This window comes from Solanum pennellii, chromosome 2 (assembly GCF_001406875.1).
Source record: "Solanum pennellii chromosome 2, SPENNV200".
NCBI classification, from domain to species: Eukaryota; Viridiplantae; Streptophyta; class Magnoliopsida; order Solanales; family Solanaceae; genus Solanum; species Solanum pennellii.
Window position 1 is genome coordinate 43,496,703 of NC_028638.1, and position 13,881 is coordinate 43,510,583.

The 13,881-nt window shown below is 27.4% G+C and overlaps 1 protein-coding gene across 1 annotated transcript; it reads right to left on the reverse strand.

Moving 5' to 3' along the window:
- Nucleotides 1-285: 285 nt before the first annotated feature.
- Nucleotides 286-2,649, reverse strand: LOC107009624 (glucan endo-1,3-beta-glucosidase 14). The gene is made up of 3 exons (XM_015208972.2): nt 2,493-2,649; nt 1,345-2,402; nt 286-883 (listed from the first exon to the last, which is right to left on the reverse strand). The coding sequence occupies exons 1-3, from the start codon at nt 2,551-2,553 to the stop codon at nt 803-805; spliced, it is 1,200 nt and encodes a 399-aa protein (XP_015064458.1). The 5' UTR covers nt 2,554-2,649; the 3' UTR covers nt 286-802.
- Nucleotides 2,650-13,881: the final 11,232 nt, after the last annotated feature.

Here is a 13,881-nt window from a genome sequence, read left to right on the forward strand (position 1 = left end):
AGAGGAAATGGAAAAGAAAGCAAAGGAGGCTAGAAACAACTTCAACAACATACCACGTTCTCCATAATAAAATTTCACAAGTGAGATTTGACGAACAGTTTATGTAAAAGATAATAAGGAAAAGAATGATGACAACAATAATAATAATAATATAATCGAGAAATAAAACGAAAGTAGGAGAAAAATAATGGTACTATATAATATAAAACATGTGTGAATGGTACTATGGAATCCACGTCCAAAGATGTAATCTTTATTTCAAACTTGTATATTATTTTATACATCATGAACAATGAACATTAGAGATACAAATATTACAAATGCTAATTAAAAAGATTATATTTCATCTTCACACAATGAGACATAATTAACAATCTGATTTTGTCAATTCCCTAGCAAAGAATCATGAGCTATTTTATTTTGCGATACATAAATCGCAAATATTGTACAATAAATGACATTAACTATATATATATATATATACTCTTTCTATGAATCGAGAAATTAACTAGATCGTCCCTTAAAAAAATTATTACACGAAAAGCTTCTTGTCATGTCTCATAGTCTCTGCGTGCTCCATTCTTGACGATGCATGCACATACATCCAGTATCTGATAGGTCGTTGTCTCAATTGAAATATCTAAATGAATATTTCCGTCAAATTTAAATGTCTGTCTATGTATTATGCCTTTTCGGAGTTACTATTTGTATCCTTGTATCTTATAGAGAAGACTTGCCAATGTATTTACAGCCAAGTACTCCCCTTAATTTGCCTTAATAATGTTGCATGCCTTCATCTCATTTAACACTTGCAAAGCCACCAAAAACACACAAAAATCATCATCATCCAATTGACCAAGCTTTGATATCCCACTCTATTCACCTGTTTCAAAATAACATTGATCAAAATAAATAAATAAATAAATAAATAATTTACTATACATATAGTTATTTGATATCGATTTACTCTAATCACTAAAAAAAAAATAGTAGCGGCCAATAACTTCTATCGCTAAAATAAATTATCAAAAGAATTTATGTTAGCTACGAGCCATTTTTCAATAGACTTGCATTTTATTCTCTGATAGTGACTCTCTCAATAAGATTTTTTTTTAAATTTTCAGTGGCTCAAACACGAGACCTTTAATTAATGATGGAGAAATCTCAATCATCTCACCGCAATCCATGACTATTTTTCAATAGACTTGCATTGGGATCCCATTTGATTCTCTCAATAAGATTTTTTTTTTTGTTCAAACACGAGACCTCTGATTAATGATGTAGGGATTCTAAACCATTCGACGAGAAACTCATATATAAATTTAAAGTATAATACAATGTTACCTTAGGAGGTGCAGAGGAAGCAAGAGAAATTGAAGCTGAAGCTGGCTCTGTATTTGAAGAAGTTGTTGACAATAATCCCACATTATAAGCCATAGTTCCATCAGGTTGAAATAATCCATAGTTTCTCTCTGAAGTTGGGCCAGGCTTCATGTCTTCATTAAACAAAGCAAACAAATAAATATCCAATCTAACATTTGGCCTTAATGGGGTCCCTTCATTAAGCAATTGTCTCCTCAAAATATTCCTATTGTAAATTGCTGCATTTTGTAATGTAGCACCAATTTCATTTGTATCACCTTTTGATGGCCATCCTGTTTCAGATATTTTCACTTCTAGCCCATTAAATCCCATTCTTGCAATTGCAAATATAGCAGCATCAACTTGTGCATACAACATGTTGTCATAATGTAACTTTGTGTATGGATCAATCATCCCTTCATTTGAATTGAACAACACATAATCCAATGATATTTTGTTTGGATTGTCTTTATAAGCAAAATAAGGATATGCATTGATCCAAAATGGTGATTTCGTAGTGGCTAAAAATTGCAAAAATTGTTGCATTATTTCACTTAGGTCACTCCTAAAACTACCAGCTGATGGTGGATAAGAATTGGCTAAAACTGCAAGTGAATTAGGGGATGAGACTTGTATGTATTGGCTAAGTCCTGTTTTAACAAGTGCTGCATGAATGCTAACCATGGCTGGGACAAGATAGGTCATTAAGGACATGTTTTCATCTGTGAATATCTCATTGCCTACCGCGATCCCCGTGATGTTTGTGGCTGGAAAATATGGCCTAATGTGACTTGTTACCCATTGAACTGCTTGTTGTTGATCACATAATGTAGCTAACATCTGATTCTCTACTGTGACAATTAGCTCTATGTTTGTATTGGCAAATGTTGTCAACACTTGAGGATTTGTATCATATATTCTTGCCTTTGTTATCTTTAGAGCATGCAAAAGTTGAAGTACTTTCTCTGGTGGTGGTAAATTGTTTGCAACTTGACCATAGTTAATCCCAAGTGATTCTACTTGTTTAAACATATTCAAACCTGTTCCATAAAATTCACAATATTATTAACAACGAAATATATTAGACAACGTGAATTTTCAAACAGACGTTACGTTTTTCAAGTACTTACCTAAAAAGAATAGGAGAAAGAATGTTAACAATGAAGTTGTTGATCTCAAAGGGGCATCCATATTGTTGTTGATTGAATTTGTTATTAGAAGAGAGAGAAGAGAGAGAGGGAATTGAGGGGAGGGAAGAAAGAAATATGAAGGGAAGTATATATAGGGATCAATGTTTGACAATTCTTTTCTTTACTTGTTTGAATTAATATATATACACAATATATGGTATATATATATTTTTTTTTAGTAATAATAATTATTTATTTTGGGGGCAAAATATTATAAGTTGCTTTTGGTTTTCTTATTAATTGTGGACAAGTTTTTGAATGACTTTGTCTCCTCATCTTATTTTTCTTCACTCATAGGTTCTTTTAGGTTTTACCACTATTTCCCATATTTGTTGTCTTTTCAAAGAGGTCAGCCTTAGTCCACTTGACAAGTATACCCCCTTTCTTCATTCAAAAGAAAACAACTAGATTAATTATTTTATATATTTGGCACTAGATAAATGTGATGTAATAGATGAGATTACTTCTTTCTTAATTAGACGTTTTGAGTTTAAATTTTGATATAAAAAAAATTTTGGTACGAAGCGTTTCCCCCCTATATATTTGGCACTAAATGGATGTGGTGCAACAGATGAGACTGCTCTTCCTTAATTAACGGTCTCGCATTCGAATCCTAAATATAAAAAAATCTTGATACAAAGTGTTTTTCTTCAATGAAACCCTACGTGGCACAAATTTAAAATATATTATAGATACTGAACCTCAGATGAAAAAAAAAATTAAAGATAGAAACAAAGCAATCTCATATATTTACCTATTTTGGATGTTTGTTAAGTAGCAACTATTAAGGAAAAAAAAAGATGTTTGTCTAATCTCGATCGATGAGGTGGTGAAGTAGTTAGGTAGTTTCATAAAAAGAAAAAATTAATTCTCGATAATGCATTTGAAGTTTTATGCATAATGCGTTGTATATGATCATATTTCTGTATAACAATATTTTTATATAATATATCTTATTGTAAAAGTGTTATTTCTTTCTCGGAATTAATTTTTATGTATAATTAATTTATAAGTCTAGCCGAATATTTAGTACTTTAATATAATATACTAAGAGAGAATATATATTATACGAATAAATATTTTTATCATTAAAAAGATTTCCCTTTTTATATAAAAAGTGTGATTTTATGTATCTTTTTTTTGTCCATAACAATCAAAATAAGATTTAAATATCAATTATTATCATAATCAAATAATTAATACCAAATCAATTTAATTTATCATGTTTAAATAATTTAATAAATAAATATATCACTGACTAACCAGAGTGAAAATAATATTATTGTGTATGTTGATAACGTATCATTACAATAAAAATAATTTTTAACAATAATAAATATTAACATTAATAAAGAATGCTAAAGTCTTTATCGGTATTAATTTTATATCATTAAAAACAATATCGCTAAAGACTTTAGAGATATATACAAAAAATATTAATTACAGATAGAAATATATATTTAGCAATAATTAAATTTTAATATTTATTTTTAATATAATGTATATTCTATTAATTTGATATAAATATCAAACTATTATAAAATTTTGCACTAAAATATGTGTGTCTTCATGAATCCTTAATTTGACAATTCTAGTGATTTACTTTACGCCAGACGTCTCACTTTTTTTCATCGTATATATTTTTCACTAGATTTACCAGAGGTTCACTTTTTCCCTTTAATTTTTCCACCTTTTATAAGCAAAGCCAACAATGGGATGAAAATTGTTTGAGGCTTAAATTCCCTTTTAAGAATAAATTCGATTTGGAGTGTTGCCTTCAGAAATAGATGATATAATGAGTGAACTCGAATTTAATTGAATTTTAGTATGGATATATCAAATATTAAATGAATATTTTTTTCAAAAATATTACGGTGCGTAAAGATAAAAAGACCATTTTATCTGTTTTTGTTCAATTCTAATCTTGTATCGTATATAATATAGTGACTGTTAATAAAATAAAAGATACTTTTAAAGTTTCGAATTGACTTTATAACACTGACCTCATTTATGATTCGTAAGATCTTTAGAAAAGTTAATCGGGAGAAATATTTTGACAAAGATTATGTCTCTAATGGAAAGTTGTAAATCCATATGAAGAAAGATTAGTGTTTTTTTTGTATATAGTTTTTTCAACCTATTGTTTTATGAAATGCAATTTTTAACAGAATATAACTAATTGAAGCTCTATATTCCTGAAGAAAAGCATTAACCAAACAAGTTGTAATTTTATTATTTTTGAAGTACTAAAAGAGGTACATGTCAAAATAATTATTGATAAAAAGGTTTATATCCTTGGGATAAACATGGACTTTTCTTTGACACACTATAAAACTTTGAATTAAACATCGTATTCATATGCCAATATATAGCAAAGCGGAAAGTAAATTAATTAATTAGCACTAATTTAGAGAAAAACAATTGTTTATTATATTTTGTTTTGACATGTATACCTTTTAGTAGTGTAGACAATTCCACAAATATATGAAATGGTTAATCCAAATTAATGGATGAAAAGTAATTTTAATATATAACGTCTACCATAATAGACTAATAACGTGTTAAAGATGTACTCCCTCCCTCCCATATTATAGTTTATCTAACATTATTAAAAATGTTTATTCCAAATACTTGTCAAGTTACGAAACAAGATAGAATTACTAATTATTAATTATTTTTCAAAGTAAACATTATTAATTACATTAGAAGGAATTATTAGGTACGATCCTTTAACATAGTTTTATCAGGTAACTGTGATCTTTAACTTTGGATGTATATGAATGGATAATTAAATTTGCATAAAAATGAATAAATAGACATATTAATTCACAATATTGTGTTTTGCGTGTCGTCCTACACGTGTATTATGCTACATAGGACATGAGTATCTATTTGTTTACATTCAAAATTGAATGACATAAATATCAGCTGAAATCGAAATAAATAACATATTAATGTGTTGTGCTAGAGCAGTGGCAGAGCCAGAAATTTCTTAAAAGGTATTCAGAAATAACAGTTTGTTATGTTAAGAGTATTCAAAATATGTTACCTAATCAATTCCTATATTATTTTATTTGTATATATGCTATTTTTTTCGGATGATAGGTGTCCAATTAGATACCCTTACCTCTATGTGGCTACGCCGCTGCACTAGAATTAAGAGTTAACTAATGTAAAGAAATATTTTTTATTTATAATTTCTTAAAAAAAATATAATAAGTAATTATATAGTAGAAATGAAGTATAATTTAATTTGATTTATAGTTTTTTTTGACATGAAAAGTATATTCTGTACCCGACAAAGTCATTGACAAGATCGAAGAAAAAGTTTTTCCAAGTGATAAAAGGTGAAAGGTGAAAGGTAAAAGGTGAAAGTGAAAGTAAAAGTATCTTTCTGATTTGATAAACTCGAATTATATATTGAAGTCGGCAAATTAATAATTTTAATTATAAGTGAGTTATTAATTGTTGGTTAAAATATTATTCAAAATAGCTTATCTCTTAACGAGTCAAGTACAATAACGAAAAATACTTATATGAAATACTTGTTGGATAATATATATATATATATATATATATTATTATTATTATTATTATTATTATTATGTTATGGTGTATTAGTCTATAAAACAAGTAGAAAATGTATAAATGAAAATACAAAACCCCAAACGATAGGGCAATATAGTCATAGTAGACCTTTTGGGAACTGTGAATAAGAAGTCACGAAAAATATTTTATTAAATTTAGTTTCAGTATGTTTAAAAAGAATTTTTACTTTTGTATATGTCAACAGTGGTCAAGTTAAGTCCAAGGGGTTCAAAGTTTAAAGAATCTAATATACGAACTAATTGAAGAGAATTGAACATCTATTATAAATATATAATAAAATAATTTTGATCATAGTAATATTTTTCATCAAAGGGGATATAGTCATTTGAATGAACCTCTAGCAGAAGGTTGGCTTTGCCCCTACCTATATCTATAGTATAACATATTTAAGATTATAAAATTTATAGTTATTTATGCATTATATATATAGTTCAAAATATAAGATATTAATGTTTTCATTACTTAATCATGTATCAAGTTAAATTAACGCACATAATAATATTACTATCTGTGTGTTGCACTCAATGAAAATGTATATTTTTGATCGAGAAAAATATTATATATATTTTATATGATTGGCCTAACTAAATCCTTCGATATGTCTATATATATTTTTTTGCACGAATATCTTAAAATGTTACTGTGAAATACGTTTATACTAGTTTTTTAAAATTTTTAAAAAATATATTATTTTGATAAATTACTTTATATAATGATTTTTTTGTTCAAAAATTCAAAAAATTATGTTAGCTACAATTGTTTTACGATTATAACATTCTAAGTTATTTGTGCATTGTATGTATATATAAGTTTTTATTAATTAAATCATGTATAAAGCAGAAAATAATTAGTGCATATCTTTGATAGGAGGAAATAATATATTTAATGTGGTTAATCTAACTGAATTATTTAGTATGTTTAGATATATATTTTTTTCGCGCGATGAAAAAAATTATGTTACCTACCTACCATGCTAATTGTTCTACTCTTTTTTTTTTACGACGACATTGCGTCCAAATTATCTGTTAATTATTATAATTTGAACAAAAAAGTTCCCATTAAATTGCAGAAATCCAGGAATTTAAACAGAAAGACCTAATTTTAGCCATTCAACCTACTTAATTACAAAATCATTTTACTCAAATTAACATGAACTAATAGATATTAATTATTATAAAACCACATCCTAGCTAGGTGGATTCGAAAAAAATTTAAATTACACCACCAAGTGTAAAGCAAATTAAAGTCTTTTAAATTTATGTATTAGTGAGGCCATATGACATAATTATAATCATCGCCGAAACAAATATATTTTTTTTTAGACTATAGCAAGCACAGCAAGAAGACTAGAATAATATATAAAAGTTTTAATTTTTTTTGTTAAAAATTATAATAAAAAGTAATTGGTAAAGTGTTAATTATGATTTTATCTCACAATAAAGCTATGAGAAACCTTTTTGAATTTTGACAAAGATGAGAAATAACAAATAAGGCGTGCGTAAATTTGTTAAACTTTTTTTTTTTTTTTCTTTAGGTGGAACATTCAAAGTTGGGCTACGTTTATTATTTAATTGCAATTTATTTATGTTTTGGCAGACCATTTGAAAAGAAAAAAAGTTTTTTTTTTTGATAAGTGGATAAGGTGTCAAAATACGTGGGAATGATGAGACTTCGAACGTCCTTATCTTAAATCTCTATTTTTTTTTATTTAGTATATTTTTATGTTTTAAATTAGAAAAAAATAGATTTTATTCTAAGAATTAATGCAAATTTATTTTCGTTTAATTAAGAAAAATTGATGATATTCTAATAATTTCTTAGTGCATTTATGGAAAATTTCCTAATTAGGTACACGGACTTATTTTATTACATTTTCTAAAATACTTACTATTTGAAAAAAATCAAAAGATCCTATTTTCTTCCCCTTCTCTCATATTTTCGGATACATCATTCTTACGCGATTATCAGGATATGTGTGTATTGTATCAAGAAATATAATGTACGACACAATGTATTAAGACGTTGAACATTATATCGAGATAGATGTATCTTATATCAACAAGATAATCGGGATGTGATATATCGACATGTTGAGTGAAGTATTCAAAATACTTAAATTTTAAGTTATTTTTAGGATTTAAAAAAAAAACAGAATCATATGATGTAATTAATTTTTAACATGGAATTTATGTAATTTATTGATTTATTTATTCATATTTGAATAATGATGCAATAATAAAATCACATTTTAAATCTGATCTTGCTGACTGTTTTAGGACCCATATGACACAAACTTTTTATATTGTGGGCTAATTATCTAATTTTAAATAGTAATTAGGACAACATTGCTGTTTGCACTGTCAAACTTTTTCCTTAGCCACCTAGTTTGTCAAAAAATTAGTACAACAATAAAAGTAAATGTTATTTAACTTTAATAGTATGAGTAGATATTTTGTTTGAATACAATTTTTTTTTGTTGAAAAAATTAAATCACATAAACTTTTGTTGAATTTTTTTTGCAGGAACACGTATGCCACATGCTTAATTATAGTTCTTAAGGAATTAAACCACAAAAAATTTTGGTTTAAAGAGCTATTACAAAGATAATTAAAGGTTTATTTGAGAATTAGTTGGTGGATTAATAATTAAAGTAGCCAAAGAAAATATATTGTTGGTGGTGTGTAAAGTAACCATTATGGAAGTTTGTTGAACTTATGTGATATAGACATGAACTGAAAATTCAGTAGAAAGATTGAAAACCTTTAAGGCAACATATATACACTTTTCATAGTCATTAAATTAAACTCATGATGATGATAATTTGTTCTAATTAATTGTGGCATTAATTTATGCTATTAATTCTAAGAATATATCAATCGAGGATCGAATGCTTTAGAGAATATAAGTAATTGAAATTACATTTGTTCGATCAGAAATGTTATAATCTTTTTGTAGAATAAACGCGTTACATTTCCTCATTTTATATATATATCTTTACTCTCAAATTATTCGAATAAACTTACCTTGTGAAACAAAGTGAAAAGATTGAAAGCATATAAATTAAGAAAGATTTTTATTTTTTTGACAAATAATACAATACCATGTTAGTTGGTCAAATAAATGTCTTTTTTTTTTCATTTTCTCTAGATATCTTTTTTGCATACAAAAGAAAAAGAAAAAAGAAGATTTTGGATTGGATAAGCATGTATGAATGTTTGCTTTTGTTGATAAAAGAAAATGAGAGTTGGAAAAATGTCTAATATATATATATATACACACAGTGGGTGCATGCATGCAAGCTACCTAGCTGTGTTTCAAAACTTTAATTTTTAATTATCTGAAGTTTTTTGTGTAAGTATTGCTACTAATATGAATCTTATCTTCAATGAAATCAATAGTTGTGTCTTTTAATTATGTAAAGAAAATCATATTTGAAATGTTCTATCGTTTGTTAATTAAGAACTATTAGTTCATCAATAACATGATCGCCGATAGAAGAATGTCAAAATCGAAAATTAAGATAGAACATTAGTAATTAGGTAGTATGTGTGTAACATATTTATTTTCTATTCGCAGAGCTCTTAGTCTTAGACTTGTTTTATAGTTCTCATTTATCTTTTTATCTTAATATCTAATTTTTATTTTTATTTGTTGTTATTGCCTCCTTTTTATCTTTCTTTGAGTCGAGTCTATAACACTATAATAAAAATAATTTTTATCTATAATAAATATATATATTAATAAAGATTGCTAAAGTTTTATCCACATTAGTTAAGTGTTATTAGATCTAATATTGTTAAACGTTTTAAAGATATATACAAAAAAATATTAATTATCGCTAAAAATATATATTTAGCAGCAATTGAGTTATTATGGTTGAAGATATTTTTTTATGCAGGGTAAGAGACAACATGACTACATGAGCTATCTTCTCAGTGTAGGGATGGTTGAAATAGTGAAAAAGTTTTATATTGGTGGTTAATGAGGTGAGTTGTTTTCTTATAAGACTCGGATAATTATCCTCCATTTAAGCTAATATTTGTATGTGAGTTACAAACTCAAAATCTAATTACATAATTTTTAGAGCAGGAACCATCTCACCCAATGTCAGCTCCCAAATTACTAAATGTGTAGTACAGGGAGTTAAGTGGAGTGTTAAAATGAAAAAAAGTTACATATCGGTGGTTAATTATTGAGATAGGTGACCGGTCTTCTTATAAGGCTTGAGCATTAATCATTCTCTCTTTATTTTGAGTTACCTTATAAGTGTAAGTTAGACCTAAAACTTAATTTTGCACGAATAGGATAGGCAAAACACTTTAATATCCGCAAAACTCACTTGTGAAATTATGTTCCTATTTAGTTGTCCACTTTAGAAGTGACACACATATTAAGGCACCAATTATTATCATAGATTAGTTACAATTTTTACCTTTAACTTAAAAGATTATGAAACTCCCCAAGTATAATAAATATATTTTCTGGTTCCAAAAAGCATGCATTACAACTTAGTAGTACTATAAATTTTCTAAAATTAAATAAGGCAATATTAGCAAAAAAATTATTGTCCTTTCTTAATTTGTTAAAATGAATAAGTAAATAGGGACAAATATAAAAGGAAATATGAACCAGTAAATAGGAACAGATGGAGTGTTATTGTTGTTTAATTAAGAAGTAGAAACTCTAATGTATTTCTTAAACTGAGCAAATTAATTAGCTGACTGGAAAACATAAATTTTGAGAGAATTTAAGTAGTTTAATGAGGTAGATATATCACTAGTATTTGTTTCCTCAAAGACATGTTTCTTTTGCAATGGAATCTTTAACTTTGAAATATGTTGAAGATCATGATGCATGGACCCCATCCCAAGATTTTGTTATGCTGGAAAACCATTACCTTGTTTAATGTGTCAAAAAAAAAAAAGGAGAATTCCACAATATTTTTTTCTTTACATATATGATAAGTACTCTCAACTTTGAAATATTTACATATATGTAAATTTTCCACATTAATATCGCGTCTGTTACGATGAGATGAATAAAATTCTATCTATCCTTAATCAGAAAACTTGAATTCAAATTCTAAAGATATGATAATTGAAGTTACTTAAAAGAAAAAAAGAGACTTCCTTTTTGATGGACCTGTATAAAAAGAATTCTAATTAGAGAGATACATAAATTTTTGAATAGTATATATATATTATATACTTTTTAAGGATACCAATTTGTGTTCAGTGAATCTATTTGAAAACATTGCAAGTGTCGGCCACACCCCCAAAATTACTATACTCTTTGCATGTTTTGTGGTCGGCAAAGGGTACTGTGGTGTTAAGGGCGTAAGGCACATGTAAACAAACATGGTATATATGACATTATTATTATTACTCGCTTTATTTTAATTTATTTGTATTATTTTTCCTTTTGGTTTGTCTAAAAATATATATATATATATATTTGACAACACTTTGTATTAACTTTTTATATGACATTTTTAAAATTATAAGGTTAAAAAATATTTTGGTATAATTTGTACGGAAAAAAGGACTATAGTAAATGGTATACAGATACCCTATGTTAAATTTTTGGGACATTGGTGCCCCTACAGTAAAAAACTAGAGTATATATGTTCTTCACTCTAACAGAAGACTAAATAGGTACATATGACAATCTTATTCGTCGATCTAATAATTAATAAATGTCGGATCGGTGGATAAGATTATCAAATGTGTATGTCCGTTAGTATAAAGGGTATATATGCTCTAGTTTTTGAACGGCAGGGGCATCAATATCCCAAAAGTATGATGGAGGATATCTGCATACCATTTACGATAGTTCAGGGGTATATTTATCTTTTTTTCCTATTTTATATATATATTTTTTGTTTAAGACTAGAAGATATAAAAATCATTTTTTAAATATGGAGAGAGTCAAGCGAGATTTTATCTATCAGATACATGCGAATCACACTAGATACATACTAAATACATGTATTTGGAGTGAAATTGCATGTACGTGAAATATAACAAATACATAAGAGAGTGAGAAGCAAGATGGGAAAGATGAGAGGGAGCCGAGCAAGATTTGTCATGTATCCCATATATATGCGAATCCATTTGCATACAATGTATCTAGAATAAATTATACTTAAATTTGACTCATGTATCCCGATACATGTATCTCGACGTTTCTAGAAGCAGCAAAACTAATAGGATACATAATATTACAAACTAAAATGTATCTAAGTAACTGTACCTAAACTAACGGAATTTATGTAATTTCTCGAAAAAATAACCACCAATCAAACATCAACAAAATGTTTCCTCTATAAATACTTCCCTGGGGAAGTAGTAACAGTCCCAAATTCATTAATGTCGGCCACGGCCCACGGGCCTTGGCTCAAATATTACTAATGGGCCAACTGGTCTTAATCGTAAGGGGATGGGTCCAGTTGGTTGAACAGAGACATTCTAATCCAATAAAACAACATACAACTGAAAAGGGGGAAAATTTTCTAGATTAATTTATAATGGAAAAATTACGCGATTAAGCAAATTTATACTACTTAATTATTCATTGTGACTATAGTTTGCTACAATTATCACTCGCGAGTAACATTATACATTGATTATGTGGGTTGACTTCGAGTTTATATAATTAGCCATGTTTGTATATGTATAATCATATACAAATACATATGTATAATATATTATTGTATAACCGATATACATACACAGTTCACCTCTCTTCCATTCTTTGCCCTCTCTTGCTCGCCTCTCTCCTCCCTCTCCCAATCTCGCTCGCCTCTCCTTTTCTCTCTCCCAATCTCGTTTGCCATATACACAAGTGCATATGTATAATATACAATTATCTAACCTTTATACATATACAATTCACCTCTCTCCCACTCTCTTCTCTCTGTCGCTCGTCTCTCTTCCCTCTATCAATATTGTTCACCTATCTCATTTTCTCTTGCCATATATTCAAATACATATGTATAATGTACAATTATCTAACCAATATACATATACAATTCACCTCTCCCCCACTCTTTGCCCTCTCTCACTCGTCTCTTTCCCAGTGTCGCTCGCCTATCTCCTCTTTATAACATGTAGCTATAAATCCTTTATATAACATATAGTTACAAATAGTAATTATCAAACTATAGCTATGAAAGTAATTAGGCTATTTTGAATGGCTATATGGAAAATTCTCCATTTATAATCAATATTGTCTAGATTAATTTGTGCAAAATATTTAAAAAGTATATGAATAGTGTATATTTTATACTATATATTGATTTTGTATATATATGTATATATATATATATAATATACACTTCAGTAATATTGTTAAACTAGTTTGCCTAAAGGTATGTATATTCAACGTTCCCAATTATATTATCATTTTATGGTTTTGTAGCATGTACGAGTTGAACTGTAGACCTATCTCGATAAAACATAAAAAAAATTTCAAGATTATTCAACTTCATAGGTAGTCTAGACTCTTTATGATTGGGGAATATACACAACTGACATTTGGAGCATGATATTTAAATGAATAACTGAAAATTATAAAAATGTTTAGTATATAGTTTTTTCAAAATCAACATTAGACGTGTAAAATTAAAAATATAAATCAGTTCTGAAGGTGACTTAGCTATTTGAATTTTGACATTAGTACACTTTGTACGTTTTAACATTATCTGATCTTTGATACTATT